Source organism: Labrus bergylta, chromosome 15 (genome assembly GCF_963930695.1).
Source record: "Labrus bergylta chromosome 15, fLabBer1.1, whole genome shotgun sequence".
NCBI lineage: Eukaryota > Metazoa > Chordata > Actinopteri > Labriformes > Labridae > Labrus > Labrus bergylta.
Window position 1 is genome coordinate 11,317,491 of NC_089209.1, and position 17,061 is coordinate 11,334,551.

At 38.9% G+C, this 17,061-nt stretch overlaps 1 protein-coding gene across 13 annotated transcripts in view; it reads left to right on the forward strand.

Moving 5' to 3' along the window:
• otofa (otoferlin a) overlaps nt 1-17,061 on the forward strand; it is an 82,746-nt gene that overhangs the window by 39,201 nt on the left and 26,484 nt on the right. For all 13 annotated transcript variants that reach the window (XM_020632850.2, XM_065963848.1, XM_020632849.2 and 10 more), the window contains exons 6-17: nt 5,601-5,674; nt 6,248-6,374; nt 6,512-6,566; nt 7,678-7,809; nt 10,327-10,389; nt 10,861-10,945; nt 11,050-11,209; nt 11,893-12,079; nt 13,388-13,574; nt 14,299-14,522; nt 16,331-16,439; nt 16,568-16,754. In XM_020632850.2, the coding sequence (XP_020488506.1) occupies nt 5,601-5,674; nt 6,248-6,374; nt 6,512-6,566; nt 7,678-7,809; nt 10,327-10,389; nt 10,861-10,945; nt 11,050-11,209; nt 11,893-12,079; nt 13,388-13,574; nt 14,299-14,522; nt 16,331-16,439; nt 16,568-16,754 (1,590 nt within the window). The remainder of the gene's footprint in view (nt 1-5,600; nt 5,675-6,247; nt 6,375-6,511; nt 6,567-7,677; nt 7,810-10,326; nt 10,390-10,860; nt 10,946-11,049; nt 11,210-11,892; nt 12,080-13,387; nt 13,575-14,298; nt 14,523-16,330; nt 16,440-16,567; nt 16,755-17,061) is intronic.

The window sequence follows — 17,061 nt, forward strand, 5'->3', positions numbered from 1 at the left end:
GACGATGACGACATGAAGACAAGCCTCTGGGGGTAAATCCCAGTTTTGTCCCAGATAGGAGTTGTATACTAGGTTACAGGAGGTTTAACAGGAGCTGTGCTGCTCATTAGTGATGAAAGAAATGTCTTGTGTCTGATGTAGGTAATCGGCTTCAGCTACATACATGTTCACACAACGTTAACACACTGCTGTAAATGTTCTTTCGACTTGTCTCTTACCAATACAATCAAAGAAATTCCCTAAAGTATCACACAGACGCAGAGAACAAATGAACATTTCATCCTGGATAACCTTTGAAGAACACTGAATGAAAGTATTCTATCCAGAGCGTTAATTCCAGCCCAGTTGATGCAATAACTGAATGAAAAATGCAAGGATGCTATTTGGAGTGACTATAAAAAATTTAAAAGAAAGTCGTGTTCCTCAAAAAGAAAAAAAAAAGGATAAAAAGAAAACAGTTGTGTAATGAACGTTCTCATACTCCTTTTCTCACCGTTTTACTTCTCTATTTTTGTTCCTTCTTTTTGTAGATGATTTAAAATTCACACAAACATAACATAAAATATGAAAGTCTATTTATTCTCCAGATAAACAAAGATTTTTTTTATATATATAATTTGTTTGCTGTATGTAGGCCATGAAGGCTAGAAGCACTCTTTTTTTAATAATTTTGGTAGGGAATAGAAGTTGCATAAGCTTCTAACTATGTGACACTAATGAGGGTAAAATTATTAGCAAACACTTGCAATAACACAGGCAAAGAATATCAATGAACCCCTCCAGTAGGCAAATGAAGCAGCTGCAGGAACCCACTCCAAAAAGAGATGTCAATACCACAGTGGTAAATGATATTGATGTTCCATTTTGTCCGTTAGCGCCACATCAAAGTCGAGGTCGCACTGCAGTCGAAGTGGAAGGTTGGAAAAATTTAACTTGGTGCTCCGAGCAGCAGAAGAAGAAATCTGCCAGAGAGAGAGAGAGAGAGAGAGAGAGTTTTCAGGTAGTCCTCAGGAAAGAGAGTTCTGGTTTCATGTTTTTTCATGTTTTGAGTTTTTTATTCCCCACCTGTGTTATCGGGTTCAGCTGATCTCTGTCTGGCTCTGGTCCAGTGGATCCTTGAAACCCTGCAACATCCGCATCCAGTCTATGTACGTGAGAGAAGGAGAGGAGTCATCTCATTGAACTCCATTCAGCAGCGTACCCAGAGCAGAACGTACAATATATGTCAATGAATTATTGATCGCTGGCAGGTTTTTTTTTTTATATCCTCTCTTTAGTAATTTATTTTCATCGGGGGTCTGTACAGTCGTTTAAAAAGTCCAGTGCACTTGTGAAAACACAGTCAAATGAACCAGAGCAGCAGCAAGTGAAGAAAACGCTCCATAACATACCATAAAAAGATAAAAGATAAAATACAAGGAACAGTTTTTAAGCTTCGAGCAAATAATTCATGCTTTAACATACTTCCAGTACAGATGAGAGACAAGAGTGTGTCGTTGAAGTTTTTCTGTAAGTAATTGAAAATGTAAATGCAGTTCAGTAGTAACAACAATTAAAGAAATAGGAGATTCATACAAGGCGCAATTGGAACCAAATCTACAAAAGTTAAACCAAAGCCATGGTAGAAGGAGTCTGCAGAGCAACAAGACACCTGTAGTCATACATTTATAGACTGACAAACGAACAACAATTTCCCTCATAATAGGAAACAATAGCCAGAGGGAAAAACACAACTAGATATCACTTGAAACAATCTTGAGAGCTGAAATTTCAAATAAAAACTGAGCCAGCAGTAGAGATGGTAACAGAGCTGAATCAACATCTGTGTAAATGAGGGAGACGGCTTGAAGGGCCGCCGTGTAACATTTTCTTATGATATGTAACGTTTGCATTACAGCTACGGGGTGTTTAAAAAGAAGCTAGCAGCTAGCTCAAAGAGGACATTAGCATAAGAAGAAATGATGTGACTTGCTTGCAGTAAAAACAATGCTATCTGAAATCACTCTCTGGGGCAGCATTACGTTGGCGTCAAGTTCAATCAAAAAATGCAAAGCCAGCAAAAATGTTCAGTATGCCTTATGGCAGGCAGGCAGCACAACAGTGTCTCTGTTAAAAAAAAAAAAAGAAGAGCTAATGTCAGCTGAAAGTAGGTAGTTTCTCCTATCAACAGAATGTTCAACTTAAACCAGCAGCCAGGTGCAGAGCGTTAACCTCTCTTCAAAGTGCACATTCAAGTTCATGTTTGACCACCTGTTAGTAAGTTGAAAGCCAGATCGCTGGACCACGACTTACACACTTTCTCTCTGCTCCTTACTCCCCCTCCTCCCTCCTGTTTAACATGCACATGAAAGATGAATTCATTACTGTGAGGAAACTGTTTAATGCAAAGTTTGAAACGCCTTTCCTAGGAGGCAAATGGAAATCAAGCTGCTCTGACCTGGTGGAAAACCTCAGAGATTATTCTCCTCCAGTGAGATCGTTCATCTTCGCTGCTTTTTGCATGTGCACTGAGGCAATTTATTCATGCTTTCATGTATTGTTGCATTTCTCACAGTAACCCTCAGACATACAGTAGAACTAGAGATAATTTTCAGCTTTTTCATACATTTCCTCTTTGCCTTTTAAATATTCAATAGCTGGCATTGCATACAATAGATTAATTATTAAATAGTTTCAATGAGCGGCACGTCCCATTCAAGGTGTGTTGTGTGTTATGTTGATATTTAGTGATAAGATTTTCCTTCATGCCACTGTTCTATTTATGATCCTTATTTCAGATCAAAGGAAAGTAAGGAAAGTGGGTCAAAAAGGTATAAAGACTCACCGGAGCAGGTTATCTTTTTTCTGTCTTTCCTTTTAGACTTACTTTTTGTGAGCCAAATTTAAGACTGGAGTGTAAATCTTCATGTTTTCAGAAACCTTAATTGGAAACCTCATTTTTGAACTTTCTTTGCCTTCCCACTGACATCCTTGAAGATGACGTTTCATCATTAAATCAGCAGAGAGGGGAAGCTTGTTTCAAAAAAAAAAAAAAAAGCTTTAAAGGTTCATCTCATTTAAATTTCCGACGTGGCCTCCTGGCTCTGCTGCGAGCATCTGTCTCTGATGTTTGTCCTTGTATTTGTTCTTTACTTGGCAGAGCAAGGGAAAAGAAACAGGAAGTGAGAGACAGTTAAAACTATGAGGTGGCTCAAATAGAATTCATTGAGAGATTTTAAATGGTTCTCGTTTTCTTGGATGAGAATCCTACTTTGTTTGCAGATGATTCACTGTCTTGATGTTGTGTAAAGTTTAAGGTGATAATCACAAGAAAAGAACAGTAAAATGTCCACACACATTAAAAAATGTTTTGTGTGTGTGGCTGTATGGTAAGATATTATCATTTCCCATTGGAAGTATTTTTTCCCTAATTTTTATCATTTAAAAGTTATTTAATTCCCCCTGTGGCACCCTCTGACTAAATCAAACACTTGACTTTGTGTATTCACTAAAACTATTTTTTTTTAATTAGTTGACCAAATACCTTTAATGTCTCCTCTGCTCGGTGGTAAAGAACAATTTATCATGAAGTCCATGTCAGTTAGTTTCAACTCTGGAGACTCTCATGAAGTCCCTCTCCTACAGTCTTCTTTAGATGTGTAGAGTAGAATCAACCCGGCCCACCTTTCTCCTCTTCCTCCTCCTCCTCTTTCTCTACCTCCACCTCCATCTCTCCTCTCTCTGTACTTCCTCTCACCTGCATCAGCCACTCATCCTTCCATCTGTTACCTGCCTGACTACTCTGGAATATTTGCACCTGCCAGATAAAGAATATGGAAATATAGTTGAAAGTAGAGAGAATTTTGTCTGGGTGGATTTACGGTGATCTGAAGGATCAGTGGAGCTTTTAATGTGGTACGTATGGAACACTTTTTTAACACATTTGTATGTGTGTGTGTGTGTGTGTGTGTGTGTGTGTGTGTGTGTGTGTGTGTATGTGTGTGTGTGTGTGTGTGTGTGTGTGTGTGTGTGTGTGTGTGTGTGTGTGTGTGTGTGTGTGTCTTTGGTAGCCTATTATTGAATCAAAGATTGGATGAGACAAAGCAGTGGACTGGTTCTTTACTATCAATCAATTGCTCTAGAGATGAATTGTTTAGTCAATAATAAATGTGGACTCCAACGTGTCTTTTTAAATTACCTGTCAGTTTCATTGGGATCAGCTACCTGTTTAATCAACTGCTTTAGTTTCAATTAACAGAAGTTGCATTCAAAGGTATTTTCAAACGTGTTATTCAGAGTCTTGTTCATGATACTAGCTGATCATTTGGAAGCATACTGGTCAAACTATGTCCTCATAGGCATGATACAGGCAGTGAACCAAAGGAGTTCATCCTAGACTTTGAATGGCCTTGATCTGATTTGAAAGGAAAAGCTTGTACCTTTTATTTTGACTAGTGATCCTACAGTCTTCCTTGGTTATATTCCCCTTCACAGGGCTATGGGATTTTACTTTCAAAGTGCTCTTGGCGCTCATCAGTCAACTGTTATAAAACATCTCCACTTGTCTATTTTCCATGAACTGAGGTTGAAGGTTTGCCTCTGGAATAACATGGATGAAAAGATCAAAGCGGAAATTAAACTCTGATACCCATCGCCTCTGAATGCTTGAGGAAACAAAAGGAAAATGTTCCCTGCTCATTAATTTCCTTACATGTATCCATATCCTCCACAAATTGGACAGTCTCCCTCTTTTTCAATTATTAAGGCCCCTCATTTGTCGTCTCGCTGATGGCATCACAAGCTCTTTGTTGCTGCTGTGATATCTGATCCAGTTAATATCAATGTGGAGACATCGGATACTCTTGTTTTGTGATTGAGGGTCTGAAGGATTGTTGCAGATGATGCTGATTGGGAGGGGGATTAAATCCACTCGAATGAAATGTCTAGCCGTGGAACAAAGATGTCGGAGATATGTGGAGGTTATGGTGTAGAATAACATTTTGATTATGTCCACTAGTAGGCAGTGCGGTCATTTCTCAAGTCAAGTTCTTCATCTAATGTTAAACAATTGTTCTGCTGCTTCTGTGTTGTCATGGGAAAAACATTATTTAGCAGATGTGTTAAAATAATGATGATATGAACTGTGTGCCATTTCAAAAGAATGCTGTTTAGGTCTTAAACATCTTGTTATTCTAGAGGTCTTTTACATGACCTTAGATCTCTACAAGGATGACTTTGCATGGACATCTGCCCTTCTACTGTCTAGGTTGATTGTGTTAAACTTCTTCTTTGTTTCCGCCTTGACATGTGTAAAAGGTGTTTTCTTTCTGTCTGTCATTTGAGCCACTCTGCAGACTGGTCACCATGATACACTCTGTGCAGAGAGTGCAATTGCAACTTCTTGCAGGAATAAAACCTCACAAAGATAATTGGGTCTTGGTCATTGTTCATATTCTCACTTCACTGGAAATATTTCCATTACAGTGTCTACAAATAGAGAATGCACTCGATACAACGTGTTTGAACTGGTTGATTTCGGAATGAATCAGCAGAAAATAAACAAAAGTTTTAAAAACCTTCTCTTTTTCCCTCCCGTCTGTTGACTCTCTCCCCTCCATCAGAGCAGGGAAAGGAGTTTTCTCAGCCATGAAGCTCGGCAAGATCAAGAGCTCCAGAGACGATCACAGGAAATCAGGTACAAATACAACAATGAGAAAAGGCATTCACCAAAATAACACTAATTCATTGTGTTAATGTACTTATCAAATCTTAAAAGTTACATCATGGGGGAAAAAAAACATCATGGTTGAGCCCTTTACTGTTTTTTTGATCATATACATGACAAAAACATGCAGCAACCCAGGCCTACAGTATCTGCAGGATGTCAAAAGTACTTTGGTCAAAGGACTAGTCCCCCCTCCCCCAGTTTCTGTCACTGTTGGAACAGACTATAAAGTTGATCTAATCTAAGGTAAGATTTGTGAAATAAGGTGGAGTCTCAAACCCCTGACATCGTTTGGACTTTTAATTAACTTTATTAATTGGCAGGTAAAATGTATAGGCTTGAAATATTTACCTTATATGAAGGTCTTAATTGGTTTCAAGCTTTCTAAAGGCACACTGTGTGGAAGAAAATTCCAGTAGAAAAACTGCTTACATTCATGTCTATGTAAAGGCCTGAAAGTAGTGGAATTAATGCCAGATATGTAAAAAGCACCAGAAACCTATAGAAGATCGACCTAAGTGTAGACTGGTTTGTATTGTCTAGATGAGCCGGCGGTCCTGGACATGGAGGACCTGGACAGGAGGGCAATGCGCCTTGCTGGAGCCATGGACCCCGACACGATCTCTCTGGCCTCTGTCACTGCGGTCACCACCAACGTCTCCAATAAGAGGTCTAAAATGATCATACACTGATACATGCATGCACACACTTACCACATGTATACACAGGTAAAAAAAATAAAAAAAATGGACTCAAACCAACACATACATAGTGCAGAAACAAACACTGGTTGTTTCTAACTTACAGGTCAAAGCCAGATATCAAGATGGAGCCAAGTTCTGGACGACCAGTGGACTATCAGGTGTGTGTAACAGGGTGTTTGACTGTTCACAGTAGCATCTGTAATAATTGGTGTTTATATACAGTATATTTATGTGTGTGTGTGTGTGTGTGTGTGTGTAATAGTTGATTGGTGTTAGTTTGTGCAGATATAACTAGACATTTTAAATTGTCTCCGTATAGAAGTATGTTTGTCATGTGATGTATTGATGGATGATACATGAAGGATTTTTACTTACAACTTACAAGATTATTGATGGAGATGTAGCTTACCTGTTAATGCTTCTATAAAGGTCACACAAGTCATTGCAAGTTGTGAAAACTTGATTGTGGTGCCCTGGGACAGTTTGTGCACAAGCTGATGTACAAAGGCTTTCAATTTCAAATGTATCTACAGCCAGGAGGTGGTTAGCTTAGCTTGGCTTAGCATGATGACATAACGCTCGGGGTAATAACTTATGAATCTGTTCAACATCCAGAAATATACAATTGCCCTTACATTTAAAGCTAACTTAGTAACAAATCATACCATGTTGGTTTAGTCTCAACAGCCTTATTCCTGCTTTATTTTGGGGCTTAATGCAAAGCTAAACATGTAAATAAGGGAATTTTACTCAAAGCCCATGGCCTCTTTTTGTGACCTATTTTTGTTTTAAACCATAAATGTATTTAAACAAGGTTATGTAATCTTGCCGTTGTAGTTTCTTTTTTCCCCTCTTTGTTCTTCATCATCATCCAAAGACTAATTAAACCAAAGGGATAGTTCTCAGATGTACAAACTTATCTTGGATGTCGTTTTACTGTCAAAGAAGCTACAATATTGGAGCTTAGAGAGAAGTCAGAGTTGAATCATTGGCTTAAAAGAAGTCTGACAAAATCCCCCATCTCAGAATCAGAAAGAGAAATACTTGGGGGGGAAATTTGGTCATTACAGCCGCTCTCAATCACAATCCATTGATCCTGAATCAGTCAGTAGTTTGTGAAAGATCGATTTGGGTTTTTTCCTCCTTTTGAACTGTCCTCAGGGTCATGACTGTTCGGATGCATGATTTATACTGTGGCTGCTGGTAAAATAAATGCTAGAGGAAAGTCAGCTTGGTGCAGCGCTAAGTCTCTGATGTGTCTCCAATCAGATCAGCATCACAGTGATCGAGGCCCGGCAGCTGATTGGCCTCAACATGGACCCCGTGGTGTGCGTGGAGATTGGAGATGATAAGAAATACACGTCTATGAAGGAGTCCACCAACTGTCCGTACTACAATGAGGTGAGATCTTTTAACACAATTGATGTATATATTCCCTCACCCACAAACCATCATCAGCATCAACCTTTTCTGTCCATTCTTCATTCATTGTTTCTACCATAAAAAGAAAAGCGTTTCCAAGGCTTTAAACAAGGCTTTTCCGTTCTTTAAACAGATGCAAGATGAAGTAAAAGAAAAGAAGAGTTGAGCTCAGTTTGTGTGTGTAAAAGTCTTCATTGTATGCATAGAGAGTTTCAGGAAGATCAGAACTAGTACTCATCATCTGGTAGATTTATTTATGAGATTAGAGCTTTATTTTCTATAGAGTGGTCATTTTAAGCCTCTTTAATCAATAAATAACAATGCATTAAATATGAAATAGGCTGCTTGTAGTGATAAACAAAAAGAGAATAATTACCGAGTCTCCTTCAGAACATTTGAGTGTCTTTTAACTTATTTAAGTTTACTGGGTTTGTCCACTTTTACTTTTTGTAAGAAAAGTTTTGAACCAAAAAATAACCATGTCAACTTAAAAAATGATGTTTCTTTCTTCTTTTTATCCAATTGCCCTTAAACAAAAAAATCATCCATCATCTGAAATAACCATGCCTTGCCTCCAAATAATACATGATGTTATGGCCAGAGAGTTTCATACCCATTCTTCTCTATTACACATTTCGAGCTCCACAGACGCTCATATTTCTTCGTGACAGTGGCCTCATGCACACATTTGAATCTGCCAAATCAACCAAATTAACTGATGATGGAAAAGAGGGGTAAGAGGTGACAAATCTGTCTGACGTCAGGCTTTTGTGCGAGTGTAAGGGAAAGCCGATGCTCTGGCTAAAATTCAGCAACGGCAGCAAAAGGAGCTTGATGTGGTAGACACACTCCTAAAGCAACCTGAGACCATTTCCTGTTCTCTCGCTTTTTGTCTGTGCTCTTGAAGTAGATAAAAGATCTACATCGTTGATTAGCCCTCTCTGCTGCTGCATGACCCCAAACTTGATACTTGGACCCAACCTTTTTGCCAGCCTGTTGGTGAACAAAGCTTCTCTCCTTCTTGTAATAAAAAGATAGATACAAAGAAGAAAGTAAACAAAACATTTTCTTAGCAGTATCTTTTTTTCTGTTCTCCTGCACGTGTCTTTTTATGCTAAGTAAAATGCAACTCAGAAGCAGTCCGTTTGCTCTTTGATCTACTGATGCATTGATCAATTGACTCTAAAAAAAAAAAAAAAAACTTCTTTACGCGAGAGTTCTTGCAAACTTCTATGTTCCAGAGATTCTGTCTCAGTAGGAGGTGCTGGTAGTGGTGAGGCTCATGCAGAGCTCAGGTTGAGTCCTGCAGGGAGAAGAAGTGACAGTTTGTGTGATATTGACTGTTTGTGTTTGTCTGAAAATCCCCCCATAGAGAGACAAACTGGAAACCAGAGTGATCCAGATAACCGTCCCTCAAGCTTTCTCTCTCTGTATCCAGACCCTCCAGTTTGAAAAAATAAACTTTTACATTTGTTTATTTTAACCCTTAGTTGTCTGTACTCGTCTGTATATAATTTAAGAGCAATGTTAAATTTTCAACTTATACTTCAGTTAAACATCAACTGTTTTTATGTTTAAACACTTTGTAATGCTGCACAGCTCTGTTTGTTTAATGTTTCATTTTCATTCTTTTATTTTACCTAATTTTGTGTTTGGTTTCCCCATGCCAATAATGCCCTTTGAAATGAATTGATATGTCTGAAAGCTATTCTCAGGAATAATCCTCTGATACTGACCTTAGTAGGGAACTACTAGTGGTGCAACGGATTGCAAATGTCACGGTTCAAATGGGATGACGGACTCTGCCTTGGATCTGAACGTTTATTCTTTAATTATAACTTTTCTACTCCTCAGCTAGCCACGACTCAAACCCAGTTCATTTTGTGGATGTGTGTGTGTGTGTCTGCACTGGCTGCACATGCAGTGTGTGTGTGTGAGTCAGACAACACAAACAGGGAGGGTTTGGTAGAGGCTGTCCTCAACGTTGAAAAGCAAAGGTTGCTTGCTGTAAAAAAAAAAAAAAGAGAAAAGCACAAAAAGAGGAGCGATGTGATTTTGAGGCATGTGTACATAGCGATTGCAATGCTAAAACAGTATATCGTTCTAAAACAAGGTGATCCCAGGAGACAAAGCTAAGCTCTTGTGTTGTCTGTGTACCCTGCATAGCCCCCTGTCAGAAGCAGTATCACCCATTAGCTGCAGTGTAGTCGACTCTATGGCCAGACTTTGATGTAGGACTTTTTATCATTCATTTCTTTTCAAGCCGTACATCTCGGCTCCTAAAGAGCTGACGCCTCAGGGATCAGAGCTGTGATGTAACCACAGTATCATCTGAACCCCTGCAAGGCTGAATTGATTTCTTCTGAAATTCAGAGTTATCTGGTTTCAATTGTTATGCCACTTTTACTCCCAGAGCAAAGCTGAGAGAAGAATATGTCATCCAGTAGTATGAGGTCAAGAATTTTAATAGGCAAACCTTTTCTCATCTCTTTGCAGTACTTTGTCTTTGATTTCCACGTCCCTCCTGACGTCATGTTTGACAAGATCATCAAGCTATCAGTAAGTTATCGCTACCTTGAAGTGCAGTACATCTACTAGCATTCTTTCTTTCTTTTTGTATACGTTGTTTTAATAGGTTGAATATATCACAGTGTCAAAAATGTGGCTAAATTTAAGAACACTTGTTTTTGTTAATGAGGAGAATTTTAATGTATTATCAAATAACTCTTAAATGCCTAATGGTGCAGTAAAGAGTAAGTATCATATTTCATGTTATGAGAAGTGTAAAGACATGAAAAGAAATAGCTGATTGTTACATTCATGAGTTTAATGAACAATGTGAAAGAGTCTTTAAATATGTTTGATTTGAAACAGTGCAAACCTTTAGGAGCCCCCCTGGTTAAATAAGAAGGCAAACTGTTTTCCCAAACGCTCTCACTTGTGAATTATTGATCGTCTTTTTTGTTTTCATTTCAAAAGTGACTTTGTCAGAGTTTGCTCTTCATCTCAATCTTTCCTCTTCTTGTGCAGGTTATTCACTCTAAAAATCTGCTTCGGAGTGGGACCTTGGTGGGAACCTTCAAGATGGATGTGGGGACCGTTTATTCTCAGCCTGGTAAATTACACGAAACTAAACTTCACTTGTTTATAGTGAAGGCAAAATGGATTCAAGAAAATCAGTTTGATAAGTGAATGATCAATTAAAACTTTCTCCCCAAGAACATCAGTTTTACCACAAGTGGGCCATCATGTCCGACCCTGATGACATCACAGCGGGGTGTAAGGGATATATCAAGTGTGACATCGCTGTGGTCGGGAAGGGCGACAACATTAAGACCCCGCACAAGGCCAACGAGACGGATGAAGACGACATAGAGGGGTAACATGCTGCTTCTGATGAGCCAGTTTCAGATTTCATTAAATTAGTAAGAACAATATGGTTATCAAGATTACTTTTCCTTGTGGAAAGTGATCTTACAAATGTATCAGACTCTGCCAAATAATCACGTATGGACTAACAACACTTTATAATTTTCTGCAACATTTCCTGAATTCCAAAGATTTATTTCACTTATAAGAAGTTTACAAATGGTGGAATATTTGATGGTTTGCTAATGAGGAATACCGGTAAGTGTAATTATGGAACATTCTCAAAGACGTTTACATGTTTGGACAATTAACTCACTCATTGCGTGCGGCCGTGGCTCAGTAGTCGAGTCGGTCATCTCTCAACCGGGAGATTTCCAGCTCGTGCAGCCACATGTCCGATATGCTCCGCTGCTTTGTCTGCGGCGTTTGAATGTGTGTAAATGGGATTAGCTAATACAGATGGCCACTTCCCTTACTGTAGCATCCTCTGCCATCAGTGTGTGAATGTGTAGGTGTGACATGCAGTGTAAAAAGTGCTTTGAGTAGTCAGAAGACTAGAAAACAGCTATACAAGCTCCAGCCATTTACTATCATTACAGGGCTTATTCTTCTGGGTTTTTCTATATTCACATGTAATCAAGACCTCCACAGTCCTGTCTCTTAAGGAGTTTTTGCGCCACTGTTTGTTTCCAGGAACCTCCTCCTCCCAGAAGGCATTCCAGCAGAGAGGCAGTGGGCAAGGTTTTATGTGAGGATCTACCGTGCTGAGGGACTTCCTAAGATGAACACCAGCATCATGGCTAACGTGAAGAAGGCCTTCATAGGAGAGAACAGAGACCTGGTGGACCCTTACGTTCAAGTGCAGTTTGCTGGCCAGAAAGTAACTCCCTCCTACTTCTCCGATCTCTTATTCTTTCTGAGTTCCATCTGTTGTGGTCCCAAATATAGATTTGTACTGCTCTCCAAGAATACACTGTTTTTAGAATGCATACAGGCACTGGATATAAACATATAAATATATGCTGTATGTTATAAGTACACAGGAGCAGAGTGTGTAGTCTATATAACTAACCTTTTAGATTTCATCCCCATTTTAAACATTAAGGTACCCACATTTTGATAGATTTGTTTAATAATTAAACAAGAAACCATTCTCATGAAGCACATTATTATTATTTAAGAAAATGTTAACTACAGTTATTTATGAGGAGTTGTTTAGAAATCTAATAACACTTTCTGTTTGGTTCTTCAGTAGGATTCTTTTAAGTATGTGAGCTCTAGCTGTGCCCTTAAATCTCACAGCAGGTGTTTATAACGGGCTGATTCAGGAGTGTGAGAAGAAGGCTTCTAGTCAGAAGCATTGACAAAGCCACAACTTCTTCCCTTTGTTAGCAGCGATCCTTCAGACCTCAGAGGCGCCCTGGGATTTGTCCTCCACGAGGCTGGGATCAATAACTGTGCCACATGAAGTGAAGAGTTTTTTTTTAAAAACACCACCTGCATCTTAAAGGATAGGTTCACAGTCTGTTGATTGTTACTTGATACAATACTACAATACATGCACTTGAGTACACTGACAGAATGATTAGCTGCTGCTCCTCCTTTTGTTCAAAATGGCCTTGAAGAGATCTCTTTCCAATGTGATTTCTGCACTAAAGACTTTTAGAATTAAACTGAAGTTAATGTGATGAGTTTACCATCTGGATTAAACACATCTAATTTAAACAAGCCAATATATTTTAAACTTAAGTTTTAGTAGAACACTGAGCCATGGCCGAGAATCAGTTACAAAAAGAAAAAGGCTTAAAGGATATCCACTTGATTTTTTGTTTTTTTGTTAAACAGCTGGAGCCTCATTTATATACTCTTGCTGAACTTACATTGAATTTGATATTTGAAGGTGTTACTTTGTTGCCAGTATTAGCACAAGAAACTTTTAAATCAGTTTTAATTTTCATATGAGTAGTTTTGTTTTGGACAGATATATTCCAATATTCCTTGAAGGAAGACACAATTTTCTAAGTTTACTATTTTTTAAGGCGAAGTGCAAACGCTCCTTTCAGTGATATTACAAGTGAAACATAAGCAGTTACTGTAACCTAAGGATTAGAGTTTGTGTAACTGCCCATTGCAAATGTTTTTATTCAGTCACTTTGAACTAAAGGGGTCTTGATCGTTGTGTCTCCAGGGGAAGACTTCGGTCCAGAAGAGCAGTTATGAACCGATCTGGAACGAGCAGGTCATCTTCACTGAGTTGTTCCCTCCACTCTGCAAACGAATGAAGGTCCAGATACGGGACTCTGACAAGGTCAACGACGTTGCTATCGGAACTCACTTCATTGACCTACGAAAGATTTCAAATGATGGTGACAAAGGTGGGTCAAAACACATCATTTGTCTTATTAGCATTGATTATCTGTCAGTAACATGCATGAGTCCATCTTAACTAGTTAATATTGAACTGGATGCAGTAATGAGCTGAGCTGCAGTGAATCTGAAACATGTGACCCACATGACCATCTCCTAATGTCTGTATCATTTTAGTGAATGACGTTCAAATTGACTTGAAACCAATGCATATATTAGCATGTATTAAAACATACATGTATATTAAATACAGTTAAAATGTTGGGAGGAAACAGTAGTTCATTTCAGGCAGATTATGTAGCTGTTCTTTTTATAAACAGGAAACATTGTAAGCATGACTTGCACTTTCCAGCATGACTGATAAAAGATTCATCGGTACAAGTTTACAAAATTCAAAAATCATGATCCACACTCAATAATGCAAAGACATCAGTCAGAGTCATGCACGAACTGTTTCCCTTCCAAGAAGCTTCTGCAAGAGCAATACTAAGAGATCAATAACAAGATCCAAACTGAGTGTTCAGAATTATGTTTGATTTTGAAAAAAAATGAAGTGTTATTTTAAAGAATTCAAATAATTCAAAAAAGCGGGAGGACTGTTTTTTAAATCTTCGCTCGGTTTTTGTTTAGAAAGGTGACGGGGGTATGTGGTCAAATGAACAAATAAATTAAGCCAAATATTGAAGAAAAATAAAAGAGGATTCCTGTGGATTCCTTCCTTACCTCCTCCAGGGTTTCTGCCCACTTTGGGTCCTGCTTGGGCCAACATGTACGGCTCCACACGTCAGTACACTCTGATGGACGAACACCAGGACCTGAACGAGGGCCTGGGGGAAGGTGTTTCATTCAGAAGCCGTCTCCTGCTTTCCATCGCTGTAGAGATCCTGGACACCACATCTCCTGAGATCATTAGCTCCACTGACGTGCAGATAGAGAATGTCTCCAACATCTCGGAGGTAAGAACACTGCATCACTGCAGGCACAGCTAAGTGGTTTTGGATCTTTTGTCTGAGAGTGTTATTCATGAAGCTACTTATTGCATTTAAATTCCTTCACATAAAATGCCAATCCACATTAATCACTTAAACCAAATTGTCCAATAACATTGTCAAAGAGTGGCTGTTATCCTGAGCTGTAATCCATGAAAAAAACCTGCAGTTTGACCTCTTCTGACCCCACAACAAACAGCATGATGCTTCTATCTGCCTCTGTATTGGAACATGTGAAGTTAACAGCTCATCTGGGAAATCAGAAACATGGGATGTTTTGCTTCAGGGCTGCTGTTTGGCCAATGACTGTGAAGGTGTTAATGTTACCCCTGGGAACCTCAGTCTGCCAGCTTGAGTCAGTGAATGCATAAAACACCGATCAATATCAACATTGTCAACTACAACAAAAAGAGAAATGTGTCATCAACTAATTTTTAGATATACAACCATGACAAAAAAGGAGCTTTTGTTGGAAATGATCCTGATCATGATTCAGTGCGAGGATCACTGACTGAGTAATCAATGCTATTCTGGTTGCTATCAAGGATTTCCAGTCAATTTTATTGGAGCGTGCCCTAAAATTTTGGAATACAAATGTTGTTAATTTCATGAAATAATTTGATTACAAATGAACCTGGTCTGTGTAACTGTTTCCTGGAGTTGTACTGAAAGCTCCCTGAAACACTCAAAGTCGAGCAATCTTTGATCGTCTGTATGGTTTTACTCAGAGGGGTTGTTTTAATATCTACCCACCTCCCAGTTTTTAGGAAATGGATTTTCCTGACTTGTCTTTACTCTGAAGAAAATACTTATCTGACTCATTTTGTAAACGTTAAAACTTTGGTTCTCTTTATTGCTTAGTGTCATGTCATTAATGTCAAGTTTTTGTATATTTATACTTTATTCATACCAAGTAATAACTCACTGAATTGTAATTTAAATCATCAGTCATTGTAGATGCCTAGACTGTGATCATTCAAGCACTGATGGACCCCCCTTGTGCCCTAATGTTAAAAAGACAGCGCCCTCTTGTATGGCCCTGTGGTAAATAAAACATGCTGGAACATAGAGCGGTAATGTGGCCTCCAGGGGGCCCTTCCAGTGGGAAAAACTATTCCTTTTATATTGTTTTGGCCCCTGCCCCTCAAACATCCTAAGACGGCCAATGAATCCAAAACCAGATGGCCATTTCTGTCGCAGTTATTAATGACACTGGAGTTGCAGCATATCTGTGCATAATCAGACAATAACGTAATTGTTATTTTGGATTGCAAGTAAAAAGAAATGCTACGAATGCTATGCATGTAGCATCTGTGACACATTTGAGCCTTTGCATTGAGCCAAGTGAACTGTTTTGTCATTCAAATCGAGTATGGCAACTATTTGTACTTTATTTAGGCCACAATGGTCCGAGCTGTATCTACTTTGTGATGAAGTGCTTCAAATAACCATTTTCAAAATATAAATTTCCTCTGATTAATATTTCATGTTTTAATAACAACCACATGAATTAATAAAAAGCACCAAAGGTCAGAAAATATGGTGGGAAAGCACTTGCTAGAAAGAAATGCACTTACCGGGACATGTGTGATGTGTTAGTGGCTCAGTTATTCAGAGTGGAGGCAGGTCGGCTTTAAGTGTGCTGTGGATCTCTGGAAAGAACTTCACATTTATTCCTCCGCAGACTCTGCAATAAACATTACAATAAAATGAAAGTTCTTCAGTTCAATAAAATAACCATTCCCCCAGTAATGCCCTTTTTCTGCCTCCATCAGAGCGCCACTGGGAAAATGGATGAGTTCTTCCTCTTCGGTGCCTTCCTGGAGGCCACCATGATCGACAGGAAGATCGGTGACAAGGCGATAAGTTTTGAAATCACAATCGGTGAACAAATTTATTTTCAGCTTGTTAACATTGACCTGCGCTCCAAAAGTTTACAACACAGCAGAGAAATGCGTGCAAAAAAATCAATAGCTGTGGTGACAAAGTACACTCTGTTCTGCCGTTTACAGGTAACTATGGCAACCAAATAGACGGCGTAAGCAAGCCTTCATCAACAAAGAAGAAGAAGAAGGACGGAGACAATGAAGAAGAAGAGAACGAACTCATCCAGAACTCGAGTGAGGACGAGGCAGATGAGGATGGGGACCTGGTCTCTGTGTCTACCACCCCTCTGATGAAGCCTGTCATCACAGACAGGTCAGGGATCAAGAGTGTAAGGGGCAAGGTCAAGGGTTGTAAGGAAGCAATTTTTAATGCGTCTAAAACTAGGGCTATTTAGTGTATAATTAGAATGAAATAGCTTAATGAGATATGAGCATAGGTTTGTAAAATAAGCTTCAGCTCCAGCCTACACCTTTTTTAGTTAGGGTTAGGGAATATATATGTAGATTTTCTTTTTTCTGATGGATGGGAGAAATTGTGAGACCGAAATAAACCTCTACCTCTTAATGTAGAGTTTGAGCCTTTTGAGCAACTGAAGTTGTTTTGTTTTGCTTCTTTTCAG